Below are 23071 nucleotides of genomic sequence, written 5' to 3' on the forward strand. Positions count from 1 at the left end.
AAATCTTACAAGAACAAAAAATGTTAGAATGCATACTACATTGTGCAGTGTCTTGCATTCAGGGATGTAGTGGTAAAATAAGAGGTGGGTAAACTATGAATTCTGTGATCAGAATTGTGGACTGCGCCATGCGGTATCCGATTTTTAGGAAAGGCATTCAGAACATGTTAGATGATGGTGGAGGTTATTGTCCAATGTTTACAGGGCTCCAGAATGCGACCAATTTAAATTTTTAAGGGTGCGACTAAAATTTTTCCTGGGTCGCACTGGTGCACCTAATGTCATAAGGTTGAGCGCCTAGACTTTACTCGCATCTGCTGTCTCTCCACGAACTAAGTTGTTCTACTTTGACTAGTGGTGCATGGTGCACCAATACTACAAAAGTATCGCAATACCCTGAAATTAGAAACCTAACAATACCTAATTGTATTAGTATCGATATAGCCTACGTTTAAGAATGACAGTCGTGCGCTTCCCGTAGCCTATGTGTCTCACACGCACACAGCTGTCGTGATCCGAGCGAGTAGCGATGTGGATTTTGACCTGCACCTCTCAAGTTTGTGTTGCCTAGGCTATGGAATTAAGTTAATTTAGGCCTACTGTTGAGTTTTCCGAAATAAGCTACACAACCTATTGGCAAACATTTACATCTTGAGAAAGTTCCTCAGGTAACTGTTAGCTCATGTCAGGGTTTCCGTTGTCCGGTACTTACCAGACATTGGCCGGAAAAAAAATAAAATGTCCGACAAAATTAAATCTCTCCGGTCAAACTGTCCGATTGAAATTGGCTAATAATCCCGTCCCTTAACGCAATCTGAATTTGAGAATAAGCCTTAATATGTAAGCCTATATTATACGTCCTCTGGCTATGTTTTTAAATGAACAGGCTCTACCGTTTAAAAAGTAAGCTATTAAACCTAGCATAGCCTGCTGCATTTCAAGTAGGAAGCGCACGCTTAAAACGTCCATGTTAAACAACGAACAAATGAATGAGGCGGTTCAAACGTGGCCAGGCCCAGGCAGAGCCTTAAAAGTTTTTTCAGAGGCCAGACGCGATGGATGATGATACATTGGTAACGTCTGAAGCCTCAGATGTCCGGTCAACTCCACCACCACCAGATAAAAAGCAGAATCTGTCGGAATCAGTGAAGTGGTGGAGTTGCGGCCGCTCCAAGACACTGTCATTCTCCGTGTACACTGGACATGCAAAGTGTTCTTTACCAAAATCATACAGTAGGCCTATGGGTTCTCTGTCCATGATCTGCAGGGTTAGGGCCTCCTCGACGAGACGATTACTGGTCCGCGGATAATTTCTGGCACAATTAAACGGTATCATTTAACTGCGGCCGAAAGAAAAGAAAAACTAAACATTTCCCAGAATAGGAAACATTTCTAAATGTATTGTTATCAAATAAAGAGGCATAGCATTAGGGGGTAGTGGTGTGAGCGCTCATTCTTGTGTGTGCGCATCTGTGTAAGTTAAACAGTCAGTCACCACTGGAGATAACGTGGGTAGCAGCAACAAACAACGTAGCCTTTTTAAAACAACGAACGAAGCGGACTCTTGCTGTCCATGAAAAGATACTGGCTAGATCTTGTTAGGCATGTTTAAGTTGGGCTAATGAACATGTTGCATTCTATACAGCCTGATTATGTCATTCTTTAAGCTAAATAGCCTGTCTCCAGTTTTCCTAAATTTGACTAATTAAGAAGGGATAATAGGATATTTGACCGGCATATCATCAAAATGTCCGGAAAACGAAACCTTCCGGCACCATTTTTTTTCTAGCGGAAACTCTGGTTCACGTGTCATGTCTATCATTAATGTAGTGATGATTTCAACAAAATCATAGAAATTAACATTGCAAGACACTTATCTCTTCTATAATCCCATAAATATTTTCTTTGACTTGTTAGTTTTTTGAACATTTATTTTATCAAATGACATAGAAAACATAATGAATTGCATCCATATATCCTTGGATGATGCGCGACTATTTTCCTCTAGCCATGAGAAAGAAAGCTACTTTGACGTACCTCTTAAAGTGACAGGCACTCAATTAGACCTACAGTACACACCACCACTGTAATAACATTAACACTGATGTGAATGATCACAGTATTCAATATTACTGATGTCGTCAAGGTGGTGGAGGCTCCAAATCAAATCAATACTGTCATTCCTGGTCCATGCTCTGACAACAGCTCAGACACGGAATGTATATGGAGAGCAATAAAAAGGGGACCTTGAAATTGTGACGTTAAAGGTGCCGCGATGAAAAATAAGTACTCTTTTGATCCTGTGAGGGAAATTTGCATTTATCCCAATTCGCATTTATCCCAATTCGTGAATTAGTTAAAACACACACCGCACACAGTGTACACAGTGAGGTGAAGCACACACTAATCCCGGCGCAGTGAGCTGCCTGCATCAACAGCGGTGCTCGGGGGTTAAGTGCCTTGCTCAAGGGCACTTCAGCCGTGCCTACTGGTCGGGGTTCGAACCAGCAACCCTCCGGTTACAGGTCCGAAGTGCTAACCAGTAGGCCACGGCTGCCCCCTCGATGGATCGAAATTTGGGTGCACCTAAATTTTGTGCTGGTGCACCTAAATACCAATGCAACACGTTAGTCTGGAGCCCTGGTTTATAACAATACAAGTGGCATTAAGTGTTGATGAGTGTACATATTGTGATTGTGGATAATACAGTGTGATTTTTAAATGTTAACAGTTGTACTTGGTGAATAAACTCTTTTGAGAGGTGGATAAACTCTATTTCTGAAATGTCAGAGGTGGGTAAACTGCGTTTACTTGCGTTTAGCCTCCACTACATCCCTGCTTGCATTATCATTAAATGCCATATTCTTCATAACCACCATAATCAATCAAAACCCGTTTCAGATACATTTTTAACAGAAACCATCTTTGCACATAAAATGACAGTTATTTGCATTTTACATTTTTGTTACTTTCTTGTTGACCGAAAAATGGAAAAAGAACAACCTCAGAGGCAGACCAGAAGGTGTTGACAAGAGAAAAAGGGAAAACCGAGGAGAAAAGAATATAATACAAACTACATTACTCTAAATTTGAGACATAAAACAATACAATGTTACAGAGCAGACATTTACAGGAGGATATTTCAATATCAAAAACCTCTCTGATTTTAAAGTTTTGTTTTGTTTTCTTTAAAACAGGTCACTGCAAACAATGTTTCTCCAAACACTGATCACCCTGATGCTCATAACCACAATTATGGGCAACAGCACCATAAGCTCATCCACCATGAAACAATCTTCCATGACAGCAAACAACAATACTGCAAACAACTCTGCCATTGCGCAGTCCATGCCTTTCAGAATGGCTGGAGTACTCACCCTCTCATTGACCTGCATGGTTCTTCACAACGATATTAGTGCATCCTAAGCAAGCTCTGACAAACACCACCCTTAGCCCTACTCAAGAGCATGCTGAAAATTCATGTGTTTTTTTTTGGGACTGCAGATACATTGCACTTGACAGTTTAAGAAAAGAAGAAGATGGTGAAGGAACTGAGATGATTGTGCATGTTGTGCTTCTTCTGTGCTTTTGGTAACTGAAAGCATGTTCTGAGTCTAGTTTGCCATCCTACACTACATATATACATGTATACAAAATAAACTTTGAAGCATATATTGACAGCCTCAACTGAATTTCTTGAACATTTGAAAAAAATATTTCTATATTTTGACTAGACTAGATTCTGAATCCATAACAGTATATAGGTAGTGCTACAACAATAGTAGATATAGTCACAGTTATCATAGTAGAATTGGTGTGAAAGATGTCTGCACACTAGATGCTGCACCAAAAACGGAATGTACAGGTGCATATGCCCAGATCTAGAATTGGCGATCAGAGGGGTCCACCTAGCTTTGCAAATTTCACAAACTAGGGATAAAGCATGACAAATTTCGTTTTAAGTTTGAACATGTACATCACAAAATTGCACAAAATTATAATGGCTGCTGAATTCTGATTAGCCAGTGGCAGCCATTTCTTGTGTGAGCCAAATTAAATTTAAGGAGATGTGAGTAAATGTGGCAAAGTGTGAACATCCCAAATTTCAAAATGTTTGACATAAAACTTACCTCCGTGCCACGTAATAGAACACGGGGTTCCCACTCTTTGAGGTCCCAGCTTGGTAAAAAATGTTGAGGGTCTTTAAGGCTTTGAACTCCTCCTTTTCATGAACTTGGTGCCTATTGACATATCAAAGTCTCAGATGTTTTACCCAGCAAGTTGAATTAATCATGTTGAGAAAAATGACATAGTTAGTAAGTAAATAAATAAATAAATAAATAAATAAATAAATAGTGTTAAGGTCTTGTTATATTACCTGGTCATAAACTCCTCAAACTTGGAGCTAGTGAGGTTAAGGCTGGACCAGTGAGTATCAGCCACAGGCTTATGTTCTGGAGGGCCTAGGTAAGCCAGGAGAGTCGCCATTTTGTCAAAGGGCCTCCGACCAACTGCTTTGTGATCTCTGTAAAGGATAAAGTGACTCTTTCATTAGAGCAAGAGGGCAAACTTAGGGCAAATTTTTTTGGCTCATGGGCCACACTGGGTTTTGGAAAATTGGCCGGCGGGCCTAAAAAAAAGGTTTTATATAATTTAAATGATTATAATTTTGTTTTAAAATATTAATTGTTTAAAAAATACTGCTAATTTGATGATGTTTAACTAATTTATAAATGGTGCATTGTCACTTTAAGAGCAATTCATGTTTAGTTCTCAATGATCTTTTGCCAGCTCCTCTCAAATATAGCCTAATGCTAGTGCTATGCCTATGGCTGTGCCCTCTAACAGTTTATAAATGGTCAGTAGAAGGAACTTGGCGGGCCGGATTAAAGTGCTTGGCGGGCCGTAGTTTTCCCAACCCTGCATTAGAGTGTCATTTTCCAGATATTCACCGACTTCTTCTGTGTGCATTACAAGCTGCATAATCACATTCTTAGATGTATATTTGCCAGTTAATAAAAAAGCAAATTGTGTACAATAAAAAAATATGTTTAAAGTAGATAGATAAAAGTCCAATTGCAAGGCCAAGTGTCCCTAGTGCTTTGATTATTAGAATTTTAATGACCCATTACTTTCCAGATACAATTGCCAAATGTGCAAAACTGTATGCATCTACACTATTATACAGTATGTCTGGTTACGGTTCCTGCAGCACAGTTTGGAAGGCATATCACAAAACCCAAACCAAAGGTTAGATTTGTTAAAGCAAATCAATCAAATCAACTGAAGAAAACAGTGATTTTAATTTTGTGTATGATTACACAAAGTTCTGACTGCTCGTCTTAAAGTGTAACTCGCCAAAATGCAAGCTAGGATCTTTTTGTGAATGTACCCGAGTCAAACTTTAGAGTTTACTAAAAAGAAAGATTTTGGACAACTCACTTCTTGACTGGCAAGATGGCGGAAAAATAGACAAAAACCTTCACCTACTGTATTGTGTATACATTCGTTTTTATAAAGTATAACAGCTACGGACACTGCATGATAAGTCAATCAATCAAACTGACCTGCTGCTTGAAAGGTATTGGCCAATTCGCTCCTGATTGTTCCATAGGAGGCGGTGCAAGGCAAGGACATTCCCATCACTAATGAAAGACAGGCTGTGATTGACTGAGTCACTAGGGGGTGAGTCTGAGGCAATGTCCAGGAAGAACCTACGGAACAGACATTAGAAAATAAACAAGGTGCCCCAAGGTCTTCCTGCAACCACAGAGGTTACAATAACACAGGGGAAATTGCAGCTGTTTTGATCTGAATATAACTGAATAATATAATGCACATTAATGCAACAAAGCTGCAGTGAAAAGATATATACCGTCTGGCTGCATCAAAGTTGCTCTTCACAAAGTCATTAAAAGGCCTCATGTGTTCTTCTTTAGTGAATAGGACATGATTGGCGATGCTTTGTAGTATCTGTGAAATAAGAAAACGAAGAATGATGGCATGAAGACCGACAGAAAACGCACTAATACTGAAATCTCTCAAGTGAGCGAGCTTAATATCCAGTGTTTCCCCTACGCTCCTAGAATTTAAGCGCCTTTTTTCAGAATTTATGCGAAAAGAAGTTGCCTAATTAAAAAACAAACATGCAAGTGAACTTTGGGAACAGCTGCCGTTCGTTCCTCTCCAGGTTTGATGTCACCAAATAAGAGGCTTACGTTGAAGGCACAGTCAGGGATTTCACAGGAAATCACGTTTGTTTGTTTTTATGTTTAAGTTTATTAGCAGACGCAATCTCATGCAAATAAACGTGGCCTACATTTTAACCAAGGAACCAAATTAAACACACCAGCGAGATAGCTCGCCCCTACCTTCAGTAGCCTATTCACAGATAAATTCCACGCAGGGTTTCGTTTTTGTTTGTTCTATATATACAGTCAATGCTGTCAAGCCCTGTGTTGCGATCATACCTATGCTGTGAAATTAAGGTCTAGACTACTGGTGGGTTTAATTGAATTTTAGTAATAGGATACGCAGCCATTTACATCTGGAGATAGTTATTTGTAATTCCTGTAGAGCTACCCAAAATCATAGAACTTATCATTACAAGACACTTATCTCCTATAATTCATAATTCCATTTCTTCGAGTTGTCAGGATTTTATTCATTTTTTTTACATTTTTTTAACATTTATTTTGACATGGAAAACATAATTAATTTCATCCACATATCCTTATGCACAATGCACAATGCACAACAACGCTACTAAATTAGCTTAAAACCGTGAAAATCAAGCAAGCCTCACGGGCCGTCACAGCCTTAAAGAGCCTTGCACAGCACCAATACAGTGTAATGACATGAAAGAGAAGTCTATATAGTTTATACATTCTACATAGTTTAGCTCACAGGTGAGATGTGGCCTATGATTAAGCTTTATTTTTTTGTAATTAGTTGTAAATAATAATGTTCTGTGTTGTGCCATTTTTAAATTCTAGGGGAAACACTGATATCTTTTATTCTGGTGAACATTTCCTGTGCTTCCAATGTAAGGCGCAAAAAATGACACTAAGCTATTAGTTGACCCTGAGACTGTTCATTATTAGTCTTCCCTTCACATTAGGGGTGTCACGATTTTCCAAATCCTCGATTCGATGTAATTTTCAATTTTAAAGTCACGATTCGATTCGATTTTCGATCTTTTTGTTAATATTACTATTAATGCATTCCTTATAGTTTTTTTGGCCTTTTCCTTTTTGTTTCGGGGGGGCTTTTCTTTTGAAACCGCGTTTTATTTTGAAACCGTTCCAACCGCGAGGTTGTAATGTAAACAGAACTAACATTAGGCTAAAACAGAGACGTGAACACAGTGAAATTAAACAACACAGAATGATAATTTGATTGTTTCAGCACACTCCGAAGAGACCCAAGGTTAGTGTTCATGGAATATGTATCAATGTGCATTTTAAGCCTTAAAGTAATTTTGGACTGTAACTAGATCATCTTTTCACTTGCTAAGTTGAGTAGGCTAAGTTAGTGTTAATTGACGTGAATGAACGACAAAATACTTCCACACCGGTGATTTCAAAGTAGCAAGAGGGGCTTCGATTTCGGTAGGTTGATGTGTATATTTCAACTGCCTGCAGCCTAAAACTAGAGCAGTGTTGATGCTGCAGTTCAGCACGTGCGTGTGCGTTTGTGCGCCGTCTTGGCATACATGCTGGACGTGACATAAGGGGTGTGGCTGCATCATTAATTCTATTTTTGAGCTCAAAGTTCGGGATTGAGATGTAATTTCGATCGATTCCGATATAAAATCGAAATCGTGACACCCCTACTTCACATACTGCACACTTCCTCAAATCATAGTTCATAGTATACACATCTATACTTTACCTTAGACATAAGTTTGAGCCCCCGTTCTATCCTGGGTGGAGGTTTCTTGTCCAGGATGCCAGCCTCATAAGGGGACACGATGGCAGGGTTGATGAAGCGCAGGAACATGGCACTACCCACCGCACCAATGCTGTTCTGAGGGAAACGCTGGCTCACCACCTGTATGGGGGCCAGGGAGAAGAGGATACAAGAGGGGAGTAGGTAGGGCATTTGGGGTGCATGTTGAGATGAGTTAAAGTAAGGGGCAGGGCGGTAGTCAGGCCAGGGGTTCCCATAGAGTTGGGTGTAATAGAAGAGCAGTATGTGAATAGAGGTATCAGGAAGTATGAGAGAGCAGCATGGAATAGAGGTATCAGGAGGTATGGGAGAGCAGTATGGAATAGAGGTATCAGGAGGTATGGGAGAGCAGTATGGAATAGAGGTATCAGGAGGTATGGGAGAGCAGTATGGAATAGAGGTATCAGGAAGGAGCCAGAATAGACAAGCAGCAGGATAGAGAAGGGGGAGATGGGTAAAAGGTGAGAAGGGAACACAGTGGTCAGCAAGCGGAGCACATACAGTACTGTACACACTAGATGTCTACAGTCCATCAACCTTTTACCTTTCTCTACACCAGCCAACAGCCCAAAGAAACACTGAAAACACAATCCCAACCACAACAAAATGACCCATGTAAAACAACAGAAATGAACCATGTAAAACAACCAAAAAGAAGTAAAGTGAACGCCACAGAACCATAATGAAACGAAAAAGAAAGAAAAATGGGTCCTACTGTTGATCACAAATGCGTTGAAAGACTTTTCAATGAAAACATTATGAGCATGAACACAGCGAATCAACCATGGGCTAGAGGGGACACTGCAGCTTGGTTTTATCCCACACACAGATACACACGCACGCACACACACACGCATGCACACACATACACGCACGCACACACATACTCATTTGTAGCCCTTTCAAGTATAACGGAGTTTGTTTCATAACATAAAATAACTTGCTTTTTTCAATATGTTTTCAGTTTAGCCCAACAGTAATGAACTACACCGTAAGACTAGGAGTCCAAAATCTTGAACACAGTTCAAATACACCATCCTTTCTGGTGACCCAAATTTTTTTTGAAAACATATTGCCTTAGTCCAATGTCACTTACAATCTCAAGAAGAGTCAGTATGACCCCTATCCACTAAAGGCGCTTTTTGACCAACAGAGTCCATTCTGAATTCTTTGAACCGTGCTGCTATCCAGTGAACCAGCCCGCACTTCCACCAGTTTTGAATGGAACCAAAGATGCATCATCAACAGAGGGTGTTATGTGTAGATCTGAACTGTAGAATGGCATGCCTACTCTGGTTTCACAGGGGAAAAATAAATAAATAAAAATGTGCCAGTTCTATTTTTAAGTCGAAATTCTTTGAGCGGTTCAACATCTGGTGCGTGAACCAGAATGAAGCCAATAATCAATAATCTTAATAATCTGCACCACTGTAATATGATGATAAAACCTCTCTGTATTAGCAAATTACAGTACACTATATTCCTTATAACAAACTTAATTTATCGATGATAAAGGTGAACTGGTAAAGCGGTTTTGGTCACACTGGGTTTAACCGGGTTTAGTCACATCTGGCTTCAACAGTCCAAGATATGTTCAGTTCCATGTGTTGCAATTCCTGTTTCCAAATTATGTGTAATGCACAGAGAAAAAAAAAAAATCAGCCTGTTTCAGGGCATCAGAATTGCTTTTCAAGACTGATCAAAAATGCTGGATTAGGCAAAAACATACCAATTCATGTTATGATTACATAAGCACGTACTTAGTTTTTAAAGGAAAAGGACAACCTCAGACTATTGATTTATTGAAGCAGACCTAGGGCTGGGCTAATGAAACACTAATGATACATACACATATATATATATATATAAATAATGTGAGAAGTTTGACAATAAGAGTGGAAAGAAAAGTGCTTTGATGAAGTCCTTGATATACTTAAAAGCTACAGTAGATAAAAATCTGTTCCATTTGGACAGCATGTGAGGCAGCAGTAGAAGCACCAGGCATACTCTCTTTAGCTCATAAAGAGCCATCACATCGCAGGGACCAGGTGTAGGACACACATACTGTAGAGCCAATCATGTGTTGTTGGGATAGGTTACACATGTAACATGTACAAGCATACATTTTTTACAAAACAGGGGCTTCAATTTTGTACCGAGGCCTGGTTCTAACCAGGAACTGAGTATTCCACACAAAGCAGACGAGGTTTACTTTCTAGAATGGCATTGGTGCATTGCCTGCTCACCATACCGCCACAGTAGAGAAACAGTCCTGGAAATTGCTCTCTGTATGCTATTAGCTAAAAGACTCTGCCTCATTTTAACTGTAGTTGTGCACATTATAGTAAAAAAGATTAGTTTATGAGTAGAGACACTGCACTACTTTTTGCTAGTATCAACTCTAGATTGTCACAACATCATTACATTACATTACAGAAGAATCTACACAGTACGCATATATATTTCACCAAGTCAAATTCCTTGTTTCTTTTTCATGTGAAAAAAAGAAAAAAAACTTGGCAATAAAACGATTCTGATTCTGATAAATCTGATATTTTCCCATGCATTTAATGGTGTTACTGTGTTTAAAGAATCAACTAAATAATTACACAAAACAAATCTTTTCTGGTAAATGTACCTTTTTTTCTCAATTTACCTTCTTGCTACTTTAGGGCCTTTCCTTTTAAAGTAGCCTTTACATTACTGGGTCCAAAATGCTCTTGATGTTTTGGCTGCAAACACTTTTAGATTGTGTTTAGTGTTTACATTTTTTGACACATCACCCAGCCCTAGGTCTAGTAGAGTTAATACTGGAACATCTATTATATCATAAGGAACACATTTACATACCAGGTAAATCATTAATATTGAGCAGAATGACAATGTGAGAGAGAGAAAGAGAGAGAGAGAGAGAGAGAGAGAGAGAGAGAGAGCGAGAGAGAGAGAGCGAGAGAGAGAGAAATTTAGCAAAATGGAGAAATGAGTTGGCAATGAAGGGGTTAAAGATGTGCCGAAACCCTGTCCAGTGCCCGCATGCAGACGCAAACTCATCCACTCCACACACTCACCAAACACAAATAAAGCACAATATTAAATACAAGACAGTATTCTGAGTGACTCCAGTACAATGCTGGACAACTCACAGATAACTAGTATCGGTATGTTCTTTGTCTCACTTCAGTGAGAAACCCCAAACAGCTACTTCAGAATACTGTAAGATATACATACAAGCACAATCATGGTGATCGCTGTGAGCTGGTTATGACAAACACACGTTTTGAGCACTCTAGCTGAGCACAATGCCATGGGCAAGCGACAAGCTAGTATGTTTGTGGGAGGCAAGACACACCCCAGATAGCACATGCATCTTAACCCAACTAGCCACCCTTACAACTGCCTGCAGTCTTTACAAACACCATCAAACAGTCCACAAGGATGCACCAATGTAGCAGTTTAGTGCCAAATGTAAATTTGAATTTTACTAACAAATTTTATGGGCAGCCTATCAACACTAAATGTTTAGATTCTAAGGAAACAACATTTGCAACTCTGCCAGCAAATCGGCAAACATTTAAAGCAGTGCTTTAAACATCAGGAAGCATTAAGATGGGTAAGCCAAACGTCATGTACTTGCACTACTTCAAAAGGGCTACATTGGTGCATCCTGGCCTGTAAGGTAAACGAAAAAAGAGGACCTAGCATAAAATCAACACTTGAGAATCTGCCAGGACTGTCATCCCCATTGTCCAGACAGGAGCAGAGATGGACATGAAGTAGCCCAGGAAGACCAGAGCACTAAACAGCGCTGATTTCCTTTTGTTAGAGTGTTAAGTGGAAATGGAATAAAAAATATGGAGCTGGGAAGCTTGGAGTTAGTACAATGAATCCCCAGGACATTGTACACAGACTTTTGGGGCATGGATGCATTTCTGCGAGAACAGCATAAAACAACAGCACTCCACCAAACCAAGAGAGAATTTCTTGTTTTTTTTCCCCCCAAGGGGAACAAAAGGCAAAAAAGACTTGCTTTTTTTGCTTCACGGAACTTAAAAAAAGGAAAGTGGCAAGAAAAGGTTCTCACAAACTTACTGATTTTTTGTTTTCCTTTTTCTCTTTAACTCTGGCTTTATTCAGTAGAGAGTGGCAAGTAGCCTACAGAATAGAGATGAGCACAAACAGGTCACAGCACCGGCTTCACAAAGGAGACACACACACACACACACACACACACACACGCACACGCGCACACACACGCACACACACGCACACACCTGCATAGCAAACTCACTAACACATGCTGACAATGAAAGAGAAGCAAACCTCTATGTCCTGTAGGAGGACACAAACTCACAAACAAACAACCACACACGTACACACACACGTACAGTACACACACACACACTAACAAACTAGTCAGACTGTGGTAGAGGAAGTTTGCCATTCATTCATTTTAAGTAGTGGCCTCTTCATATTAACCTCCAGCTACACAATAATGATGGGACTGACAAAGAGCAAAGGCCTCAAAGAGGCGACTCAATAACTCTTCCTTCATGTGGCTAACAACAGGCAGAGGTCTGTGTCCTTGAGGCTGGTCATTATGCCATCTCGGAACAAATACCTCTCTAATCCCATAATCTATGATGTGCACCCTCATGAAGTCCCAGATGAGGACGGACGCTAAAGCGATGCAGATGGTTAAAGGCAGTGCTATCCACCTGAGGTAAACATGACGCAACACAGTGGCTGTGCTTGTGTGTCAGGAGAGCTGGAGCCCATCTAGCTGTGACACTTTTGAGGGGGGGGGGGCGGTTAGAAAAGACAAATCTGAGGGGGTTTGAGTGAGTGAGAGAAAAAGTTGGTGGTTAATAAAGGACAAAAGGCCCAAACCTATGTTGTGCCACAGAGGCCAAGCTGACCATTTAGTTTTAAATACCCCTGAAATACAAACACACATTAATGCTTCTAATATTCTCTTTCTTTCCTTCTTCTGTGGATTAGTTTGACCTCTCCTATACTTGTATGAAAGCTCACCCTAACCACAGCACCTCAGTGTGAAGGTGAGAATGGCACTGAATGTGAGAGCAAGTATAAGTATAAGTATATATACTCTTTTGATCCCGTGAGGGAAATTTGGTCTCTGCATTTATCCCAATCCATGAATTAGTGAAACACACACAGCACACAGTGTACACACAGTAAGGTGAAGCACACACTAATCCCGGCACAGTGAGCTGCCTGCATAAACAGCGGCGCTTGGGGAGCAGTGAGGGGTTAGGTGCCTTGCTCAAGGGCACTTCAGCCATGCCTACTGGTCGGGGTTCGAACCGGCAACCCTCCGGTTACAGGTTCGAAGTGCTAACCAGTAGTCCACAGCTGCCCCACTTGTGAGCAGAGAACTAGGGTGAGGGTGTCTGGACAGCGCCTCATTTTAAAAGGGAGATCATCGTTGAGTATAGATTGATAGATTGAGTACAGATGGTTAAATCAAGAAAAAGATTCAACAGAAAACAGAACAAGAAAAAAAAGAGTTAAATGGGCCATCGAAAAATTTGCCATGCAAATATGATGGGCAGGAAAACAGCACAAAGTTGATCCTGCCTCATGCATGGCTTGCATGCAGTCTGCTGTCTGACACTGCACACAGACGCCTTTGTGCAGAACTTAAGCCAAAACCAGGCAAGCAAACACTGTGAAACTAGAGACCGAACCCATATTTAAATCATGAAAGTCTTCTCTGGGCCCCATTTCATGGAAAAGAGGGGATTGTCTGGGCTTTACCATTTTCAGAATTTACATGACCCTGGTTGGTTGAATTAGACTAAACATTCTGCATGATCTGCTAACCAACACACGACACATTTCTAAATATAAGCTGGGACTCTTCCTAAGTGTGATGTGTCATCAAATTTTACGTACATAAAACAAACAAACACAAGTAGCCAACATATTACAGGATACACTACATATTACAACACTCCCATCACACACTCATTCATTTGCCTAGCAGCTATCCAGCAAAAGTCATAAATCAAATCCGTAGGACCATGTGGAGTGGATAAAAAAAGAGCCAAAACAAGAGACTGTTCTACAAGGCATAAGAGTGTTCAGATCAGAGGAAATTAAGGCAAATAGACAAATAAGCAATTAGCTTAACAGAACTATTCCAGCCGTTGAGCCAGTTTGGTATGAAGGGTGAGATGAAAGCTTTATTGGAAACACAGTAATCAGTGTGTGTGTGTGTGTGTGTGTGTGTGTGTGTGTGTGTGTGTGTGTGTGTGTGTGTGTGTGCACTTGAAATAAGGATGAAAAATGTGCAATTGAGCAGTGGGCAGAAAGCAGCATTTATGTTTTCTCAGTGCATGTAAATCTCAAGTAAGCAGCAAGGCTGGCTCAAGGTGTTTGTGAGGGTGAGCGTGCGGTGGGGGAGGGCAGCATGTACTCGGGCCTTAGCTGAAGCAGTGGCACAGGTGCCCATCATCAGCACCGCACCCCCACCCACACGTGTGCAATGAGAGGATGCCGTATACGGATCAGGCTTAGGAGGAAAGGCTTGTGGTGCCTGTGGAGGGTGGAGAGTGGCATGAGACCGTCTTGCTGGGAGTACCTGATAGAGACAGTGGCAGACACTGCGTAGCTGGGGAGGGAACTCGCTGGAGGAGTTGATGATGGCTAGGAAGAAGCGGTCTGTGATCTGTAGAAGGTTCTTCTGGTTCTCCTCTAGGTTCTCCATTGGTTCTAGTCTAGAGCACACACATAATGCGAGAATCAGTAACATGTACTTTCAAGTCAAGTCAAGTTTATTTATATAGCACATTTCATGCACAGAGGTCATTCAATGTGCTTTACCTAAACAAAACCAAACAATAATAACAAATAAAAGCATAGAAGGGCAATATAGTCAAAGAATAGTTCAAAAGGTAAAGATCATAATAAAAAGAAACCATAAAACACAAGGTAAAATCATTTAAAAATAAAGAATAATTAGTAAGCAAAAACAAAGGCGAAAGTAGTAAAAAAGTAATAAAAGACAAAGTAGAATAATTATCAAGGCAGATTCAGAATTTGTAACTCGGCGCAGTTAGCAGAAAGCATCTTGAACTGACTGATGCTCTTGGTAAATACACTACAATCATGTCCAATAATACTTGGCCTTGGCATTTAATACTGTGCAGCAGCTGAAATATTTAGACTGTGGTGTGCTTGATGTTAGTTATGCCACCTCTGGATCACACTAATGGATAGCAAGAGACAGTATACAATTCAGATTGAACCTGACATTCTAGGTTAAGTGCAAAGACACATGATTTGTAGGCATAGGACAGACTGTGTTTCACTGTTTAATTGTTGTAATCATTTATTATTTGTGCAAGTGTCATTTGTAGCATTTGCCTCCTAAAAGTAGATTTTAAGTCTTTAACATAAAGACTTAATATCTGATCACTAGTAGATTGTGATGTCTCAGTCTCCCCAAGCATGAAAACTGGGTTTCATTGAGGTTGTCACATGCTGTACAACATATTCCCATCACACAGATGCTATAAATAAAAACTAGAACAATATCCCCCCAAGAGAACAATGTTAGAGATGGAATTTATGACCCAGATGTTACAAAAAGACAGCATCAGATTTCACACTTCCTGCCAAACATCATGTTAAACAGCAGGTGACTGAGGTGAGGCCTACCTGGTGGGATCCACTTCAAAGCTAATCTGCTGCCACTCTGGTGTGGTGATCACCCCTCTGAGAAGAGGTTCCAGAAGTTTCTGTAGATATGCTGCCCCATACACCTACGGGTAGGTCAGAACGCCAGGAAGGTCAGTTGCATGAACAAAAACACTGACCAGATGATGCACACAAAAATATACAGCAACAGCCAATCAAGCATGGGGGGGCTTTTTAATGTACAACACATGTGTGTTATTTATTAATGACAACTTTGTATCACCATCACAATATGTGATTCATATTCAAACATAATTTGTATACAGTGATGCCGCTCCATCTGTCATATAGGTTTTGTATGATTTTTTATTATATTTGTACGTTTCTACAAAGTTTTCTTTTATTCATGTACTTACTCATCATGCTAAACGTTTTAACTGTTTAACGTATAGATGTCATTTTCCATAGTTTCAAGCTTAGTCCTCGTAATGTCCTGCCGAGCATTAGTTGGCTGATACCTGTCTGTAATATTAATGTTACTCCACTGCACTAAAAAGCCATGCCTTAGACAGACCTATATTGCTTGATCTGTTGAGAGATCTGTCCAGTGTCCATCCATGATGCACAAGCTCCACGTCCACTGTCTGGTCAGAGAGATCGCTCAGGACTGCTGTAGGTCTACTCTGTGAGAGATCTGTCACTGGCACAAGCTCACCGAGCTGCTGAGAGCTGCCATGGTAGGCTAGACACCTGGCGTCTGGACTGAGAGATTGCTCAGGAACTCTTGACAACCACAAATCCTCATGCTAGTTTGTTATCAGTCCAAAGTCCCCCGAGCTGCTAATCTGTGTTTCCAGTGCTCTCCAGACGGCAAACAGTTAAGCCCGGTTTACATCATTGCCCATGGACATTTTCAGCTGGTTAAATTTCAGCAATGGACTGTTGCCGTTTGTGCATGAAAAATGCACTATATAAACGCTTACTTACTTTACTCTCCTTGGACCACAGAGTGAACAACTAAATTGCTTGCAAGATAACTACCAAGAGCCAAAGACATCATTATAGACCATTAATTTGTCCAAGAGGGTAGAACCTACTAGTTTTATAACAGGGGCTGCAGTCAGTACTGGATATTGGACACCACTGAATCATTGTGGTGGAGCCTATTGGTTCTCCTTACCTTAAAACAGAAGGTCATGATTTTACTCGCCAGGCTGTTCCCCCTGAAGAGCGTCTGCATGGAGTCGGCCAGCTCTACTTCTTTAGAGAACATGTTCCACAGCAGCTGGTACAGCAGGTGCCTCGAGTCAAATAACGTCACCAGCACCCGAGCCAACTCATCCTGTGAGGAGACATCCAGTCAACAATCTCTCCAAAATGCTAGTGTTGAGCCATTATAGAAATGCACTTATGGCAGTATTATGCACACAAACATACAATATATATGGTGCACATAAAAAAATATAGCTTAAACAATTATTTAACCCCTGAAAGTCATCACCATTTGCAAGAAACAGTACATTCTCTATTTTTGTGAACAAAAATGTTATTTGTGTTCATCAATACAAAAAAAATACAAAAAAGGAGTGAGATGACTTATACGCACCCACTGAGAGCAGGGCACCACATTGGCCAGCGCCATAGCAATGGGTAGCTCCCCTTGGTCCCCCATCATGGTGACGAGTTCCACTAGCCGTTCAAAGCGGTCAGCCAGAACAGTTTCAGCCAGAGTGTCAAACTCTGTGCCCTGCTGCAGGATCTTGGTCAGGACTTCCATGAAGGTGGCACGTGTCTGTAAGTCCTTATGGTAGCCCAGCCCTGTTGGAAACAAGTGTTGTGAAGAGAGGTGAGGTTTTCAAAATGAGGAAAACTGGATACTGGAAATACTTCTGGAATGAAGAAACATCAGGTAATCAATTTATGAATTTGTTCAGCTACTATGGGCTGCATATCCTAGGAGCATTCTATTTGATGACATTGTAATCGCTAGGCAACCAAAATGTTTGCATTAGAATGTTCAGCCTTAGAATGTTGGCAAGGTAGAACGTTCGTCAAAGTAGAATGTTGGAAAACTTTCTTAAGCCACTTCTTGTTTGAACAAGCTGAAGGCAAGTCACTTGTGATTAACCTCTGCGATTTCAAGGCAATTTTGAACTTTTCCATGGCTTTCTACCGAAGAACATTCAACCCAACAGGATCCTGGATTGGTACTGAACATCAGCTTCTGTCTCAGAGAAACCTTCTCTGGCTCAGCACTGCTGAGGAAAACAGAAACATGGCGCCACTCTGGACAACTCCAAATACCAACCAATACCAACATGTCCGGTCTACACGGTTTTCTGCAAGTAAGAACACAATCTTTCACTTGGACAGCTCTGAATAATTACATTAGTAGCTATAGTTCCATTATGATTGATATTTTTCTATATTTCTAGGTAAGTATTGGAGAGAGTCTGGAGACTGGCGTGCTGCCCAGAAGGGATATAGTGGTATGGTCAAGCTGCCCACCACAACACCTCGAGAGAAAATGGAAACCCTCACTTTTGTGGGCAACTTTAACCATCCTCAGCTCACCAGTGTCAGGAGTAGCCAGGTGGCTCCCATCAAGCCTGCAGCAGTGGCTCCAGTGAGGAAGGAGACATTTGTAGAGAACTTCTCTCATGCTTCAAACGTCACCCAGGACCAGTTCATTGCCCTGCTGAATTCAAGACAGTCCACCATCTCTGGAAGTGCAGTCATCCGTGGTGTTTCATCCACCCAGAAGACACCACTCAATCCCACTTGGTCCCATAGTAGTGACAGTGGGAACATGAACTATGCCCACCCATCTACAAGTAAGAAAGTCCATGTGCTTTATATGTGGCTAATATGAATAACTAACCATGAGAGTAACTAGTAGGTATGCTTCTTTTCAGGTGTTGATGCGCACATGCCAACACAAGAGCAGAGGCTGCAGTGGGCCACTGCTCTTCATCCGCAGGAGACTAGTGATTTGACCCATGTGGGCATAAGAAGCTCACACACTAGATCATCTGCTGAGAGTGTGAAGTCTCTCAACAATGTGATGAACCTCATGGCCAAATCTGATGACACAACTGCATCGCTGAAGGAGGCTGGACACCTTAGATTTGTGGGGAACTTCACTCTCCCTGCAGAGGTCCTTCATGGTCAACAGTCAGCCCAGGTGCCTTGCAGTGTGTCCCAGGAAGGAGTAAATTCTCCGAGGGTCAGCCAAACTCCGTCCACCTCTGTAGCTCCAGCTAGCCTCCTCACTGGGGCCCGTGGTCAAATCCTTTCCTTCCCCAAGACATCAACTGACTATTACAATAGAGTGAACTATGTGAAAATGATGGCGTACCACCGTGACATGGCCTCCTACTACAGGGAGCTCAAGCTCAAGGCTGAGCCCATCCCAGCAATGGAGGGGTCATTGTGCACTACAGAGCTCCAGGGAAAGACAGGAAGCTTCCATGACTGGAATGAGCCTCCACAGAAGACGTGGTGGGATGACGCCACAGAGGGCATTGTTCTTCCAGATGATGCCGTTGAAAAACTTGATGCCATTCCAGGCATCTGGGATTTAGCCATACAGATGGGCTTCCTGACTGTCTGCGAGGCAGATGACTGAAAAATGTTTAGTCCATTAAAAAGATAAAGCTTAGTTTTGACACACTATTTTTGTATTATATTTAAATAAAAGATGTACTATTATTAAAACCAGTGACTCCTTACTCTTCTCTAGTATTAGTGAATAAGAGAGAAATATTAATTTAATACATATTTTATTTTCCCCCACTATTTGAATTTGCTGCCCTTGCACAATGTAAGCACAGGTGAGAAATTTGCAACTGCGTAACCTATTCAAATTACTCTATCATTCTGTCCAGCCAGACTGACATCACACTCTAGCACTCGGTCTCTTCCGCTGGAGTGGCCAGAGCCTACTCTGCTCTGAACTAATGCTCTGAAAATGTGACACTCTAAATAAATGAACGACAATACCAACAGCATTCCATATTTACGAATGGCTTCAAAGTGCTTCAATGTATGTCAGTCCACCTGCCATGTGTGAAGTTGGACAAACAGTTTGGGAGATGCAAGGAACGAACAAACAGACAGATAGACAGACAGACAGACAGACATTCAGTCATTTGTTGCATTACAGATAAATGAATATATAGATATTGATACACATGTTGTGCAGACATATTATCATCTTAGTTTGCCACTATTATTTACCCATGCACAGATGACAAAACATCCTATTCTTTGTTTGCTTTTCCTCTTTAAAAATGTGTGGAAAAATATTCTGACATTTTTTAGTTGTCCTCTTATTCTGCCAGCGAGCTTACCTCAAACAAGACTGCAAGTTCATCCTTGGCTTAGTAAGCAACAAGCTAGCTTGAATTTTTTATGAAATGCCATAGGGACAGTAAAAAAGTTGTTACAGGAGTAATTGAGTTATTATAACAGTTAAATTGAAATCTCATTGTAGGCTACAGAACATTTCTTATAAAGGAAACAACTGGTAAAAGTCTTCAATGCTAAGATACGTTTTACTTTTATACTTTAAGTACATTTCAGAGCATGTACTTTTGTTACTTTTGCTTGAGTAAAGAAGTTGAATCACTACTTATACTTTTAGTAGTCTTTTTTTACAGAAGTATCTGCACTTCTACTTGTGTATGGAAAGTGTGTACTTGTGTGGATCTCTGACCACTACATTTTGCATTGAGTTCCAAAACAGAAACCGTTCAGTGCTATAGATACTTTATTCATACGAGGGAAATTTTAGAGCACTGTATGATTTGAATACTCCACTATAAACACTAGGAAGTCACACATGACTGATATTTTGGCTAATATTTTAGTTTAAGGAACATGTTAAGCATTAATACTTAACTAATATGTGTTTACGTGCTCAACAAGACCTGTATTAAGCATAATTGCACATATCTTAGGTCTTTATTGAACAATTTGTTATTCTTTCATAGTACATATTGTTTGGGCTTTTTGCCTTTATTTTGACAAGACAGTGAGGAGAGAGACAGGAAGTGTGTGGGAGAGAGAGATGAGGTGGGGTTGGGAAATGACCCGGGTCGGACTCAAACCCGGGTCCCCGTGGGCATTTGGAATTACCAAATGTGGTATGGGTGCAGGAGCCAGTTGCGCCACAGCGACCCCCAAACTATTTTTTATTCTTAATCAGTAGGTACCGGTAATTTATTCTTGATAAATCCTTAATAAGCAACTAGTTGGTCTTGATATAAGGTTACTGGTACATAGCATGGATCAAAATAGAGAGTATAAAGACACCTAATACACTGTCTGAATACATGACCTATAGTGACAGAATAGAACCAAATTTAGACAATGTAAAAGAAGGCCATTACGTTTCTGTTTTGAGCATATATCCTTAAATATGAACTTAAATCAATACCAAGTAGTTGTTTATTAAGGATATATCGAGAATAAATAACCTATTCAGTAAGAACAAACTGTTGAATAAAGACCTAATAAATGCATACAGACCTTATTGAACACTAACACATACTACTTATTTTGTCATGGCTAACATGTGTTTGCTAAACTGTGTATAAAATATTTTGCTTTGAAACCGTAACACTTCTGTCAAATCATCAAAAGGCTCTGGTAGTTTTATTAATGTCCATTATAGAACTTCAACTTACCAATCGAGTGCATAAGACCACTGTCCACATTTGCATTGAGCAGATTGGACATTGCGAGGACAGTGCAGTGACGCAGCGATGCCAGGCGGCGAGACATGCCACGCTTCCTCCCCGCCACCTGCTGGCCCTCGTCCTCCACCTCACTGCAGTCGTTCAACAGGTTCATGAAGAGAGTGAAGTATCTAAAGGACAGACGGAGGAGAGACCGAGAAAGAAAGATGGAGTGGGGGTGCAGAGAGAGCGAGAGAGAGACCATGAGAAAGAGATATGGAGATTAGAAAGAGAATGAAGGGCAGGGAGGGAGAGAGAGAGAGAGAGAGAGAGAGAGAGAGAGAGAGAGAGAGAGAGAGAGAGAGAGAGAGAGAGAGAGAGAGAGAGAGAATGCAAGGGCATGGTCTGTGAAATATCTGGCCTCATACAACAGTTCTAAACGCAGATGAACACAAGTGCTACAACAAGGCATGGCATTAATTAGCATTGATAAAAGAACAAATGAACTCTCAAGGGGACCAAGAGGTCAAAATCAGCACAGCCTCTCTTGTATAACAGTATCCTTGTCAGTTGCATGGTTTTGAATAGTACTGAATTCATGTAGAAAGGGTACTCTTTCCCCCATCATGCTAAGGAGGAGGATCCTGTATACTGTATGCGCACACCCCCCATTGGCACAATATTTTTCTCATTACTGAGAATTTGCTGTTCAATATCTAGCTTGCAGGGGCACATTGGCCGATACTGCTCTGTACCACATCTGGATCTGGCCTTCCTCTCACTACAGCCCATCTGAAAGCGATGATGAGACAAAGGAAGACAGAGGAAATGAAGAAAAGGGGGAAAAGGAGAGAGCAAAAACACTAGCAGTTTGGTTTTACTTGAGGAAGAGCTGGGACTTGGCCTCCATGAGCTCCACTCCGTCTCCCTCCTCTGGTTGCAGCGGTAACCCTGCCAGCAGCGACACCACTGCCTCCATACTGGCCTGGTCCAGGTCCCTGCCAAACACACAAACATACACAACACTCACGGATCCTCCCTAGTCTGCCATGCCCAAATGTGTCCTGCTGCTGAACAGATCAGGGCCTCAGGTCTCTTGCTTTTATAAGTGTACCGTGTCAAACACTTGATGTCGTCATCTGCAGCTTGATTTGATGTACCCATCACCCAGTCCGTCAGGTACTCCACCATCTTGTTTCTGTTGGCATAAACAGCACAGCAGTCCAATCACTCACCCACATGTTACACTGCCATGTGAGAGACAAACAAACAAAAGTGAAGTGAAGTGAAGTGAAGGTGGCTGTGGTTCAGGAGAGGATTACTGTAGTAGAAATACTTGGACAAATACGTAACGGCAGATGTGACTCAAAACTGCATAGTAGCGCGTGCAGATGTTTGATTGTGGACCGAGTCAGCTCACCTGAACTTCATCTCCTGGCAGAAGGACAAGTCATCCCTCCGCTCCATCATCACCTCCACCAGCTGGCACAGCTTAGTCTTGATCTGGATGGCATGGACCACGTTCCCCAGTACACGCACGTACCTGAGGAGCACACAGGTCAGGTCATCTTGCCCATAAAGGAAGGGCTATGAAGAAGAGAGACACTCCAGATTTTCAACTTTGTCAACTTTAAAGAGTCTCACAGGTCAAAAGACCATCGGATACGTTATGGGTAAAATAGGACATGCTAGCATTTACCTAAGAAACACAACAGAGGTTGCAATCCTGGATCCCTGCCTCTGACAACAAGGAGCTGTTAGTCTAGTCTTACTTCAAA

The 23071-nt window shown here is 41.2% G+C and overlaps 2 protein-coding genes across 3 annotated transcripts in view; one reads left to right on the plus strand and one right to left on the minus strand.

Annotated features, from left to right (window-relative positions):
* nf1a (neurofibromin 1a) overlaps positions 1 to 23071 on the minus strand; it is a 90562-nt gene that overhangs the window by 46618 nt on the left and 20873 nt on the right. For both annotated transcript variants that reach the window (XM_048263819.1, XM_048263818.1), the window contains exons 22-35: positions 22714 to 22836; positions 22408 to 22491; positions 22175 to 22291; positions 21303 to 21484; positions 17219 to 17430; positions 16793 to 16954; positions 15634 to 15737; positions 14555 to 14690; positions 12040 to 12102; positions 7894 to 8052; positions 5876 to 5973; positions 5568 to 5714; positions 4379 to 4525; positions 4131 to 4241 (exon numbers count right to left, since the gene is read on the minus strand). In XM_048263819.1, coding sequence (XP_048119776.1) covers positions 4131 to 4241; positions 4379 to 4525; positions 5568 to 5714; positions 5876 to 5973; positions 7894 to 8052; positions 12040 to 12102; positions 14555 to 14690; positions 15634 to 15737; positions 16793 to 16954; positions 17219 to 17430; positions 21303 to 21484; positions 22175 to 22291; positions 22408 to 22491; positions 22714 to 22836 — 1845 coding nt within the window. The remainder of the gene's footprint in view (positions 1 to 4130; positions 4242 to 4378; positions 4526 to 5567; positions 5715 to 5875; positions 5974 to 7893; positions 8053 to 12039; positions 12103 to 14554; positions 14691 to 15633; positions 15738 to 16792; positions 16955 to 17218; positions 17431 to 21302; positions 21485 to 22174; positions 22292 to 22407; positions 22492 to 22713; positions 22837 to 23071) is intronic.
* Positions 18294 to 19306, plus strand: LOC125307773. The gene is made up of 2 exons (XM_048263822.1): positions 18294 to 18446; positions 18528 to 19306. Exons 1-2 carry the CDS (start codon positions 18422 to 18424, stop codon positions 19238 to 19240), a joined length of 738 nt encoding a protein of 245 aa, XP_048119779.1. The 5' UTR covers positions 18294 to 18421; the 3' UTR covers positions 19241 to 19306.

This window comes from Alosa alosa, chromosome 15 (genome assembly GCF_017589495.1).
Source record: "Alosa alosa isolate M-15738 ecotype Scorff River chromosome 15, AALO_Geno_1.1, whole genome shotgun sequence".
Lineage (NCBI taxonomy): Eukaryota > Metazoa > Chordata > Actinopteri > Clupeiformes > Clupeidae > Alosa > Alosa alosa.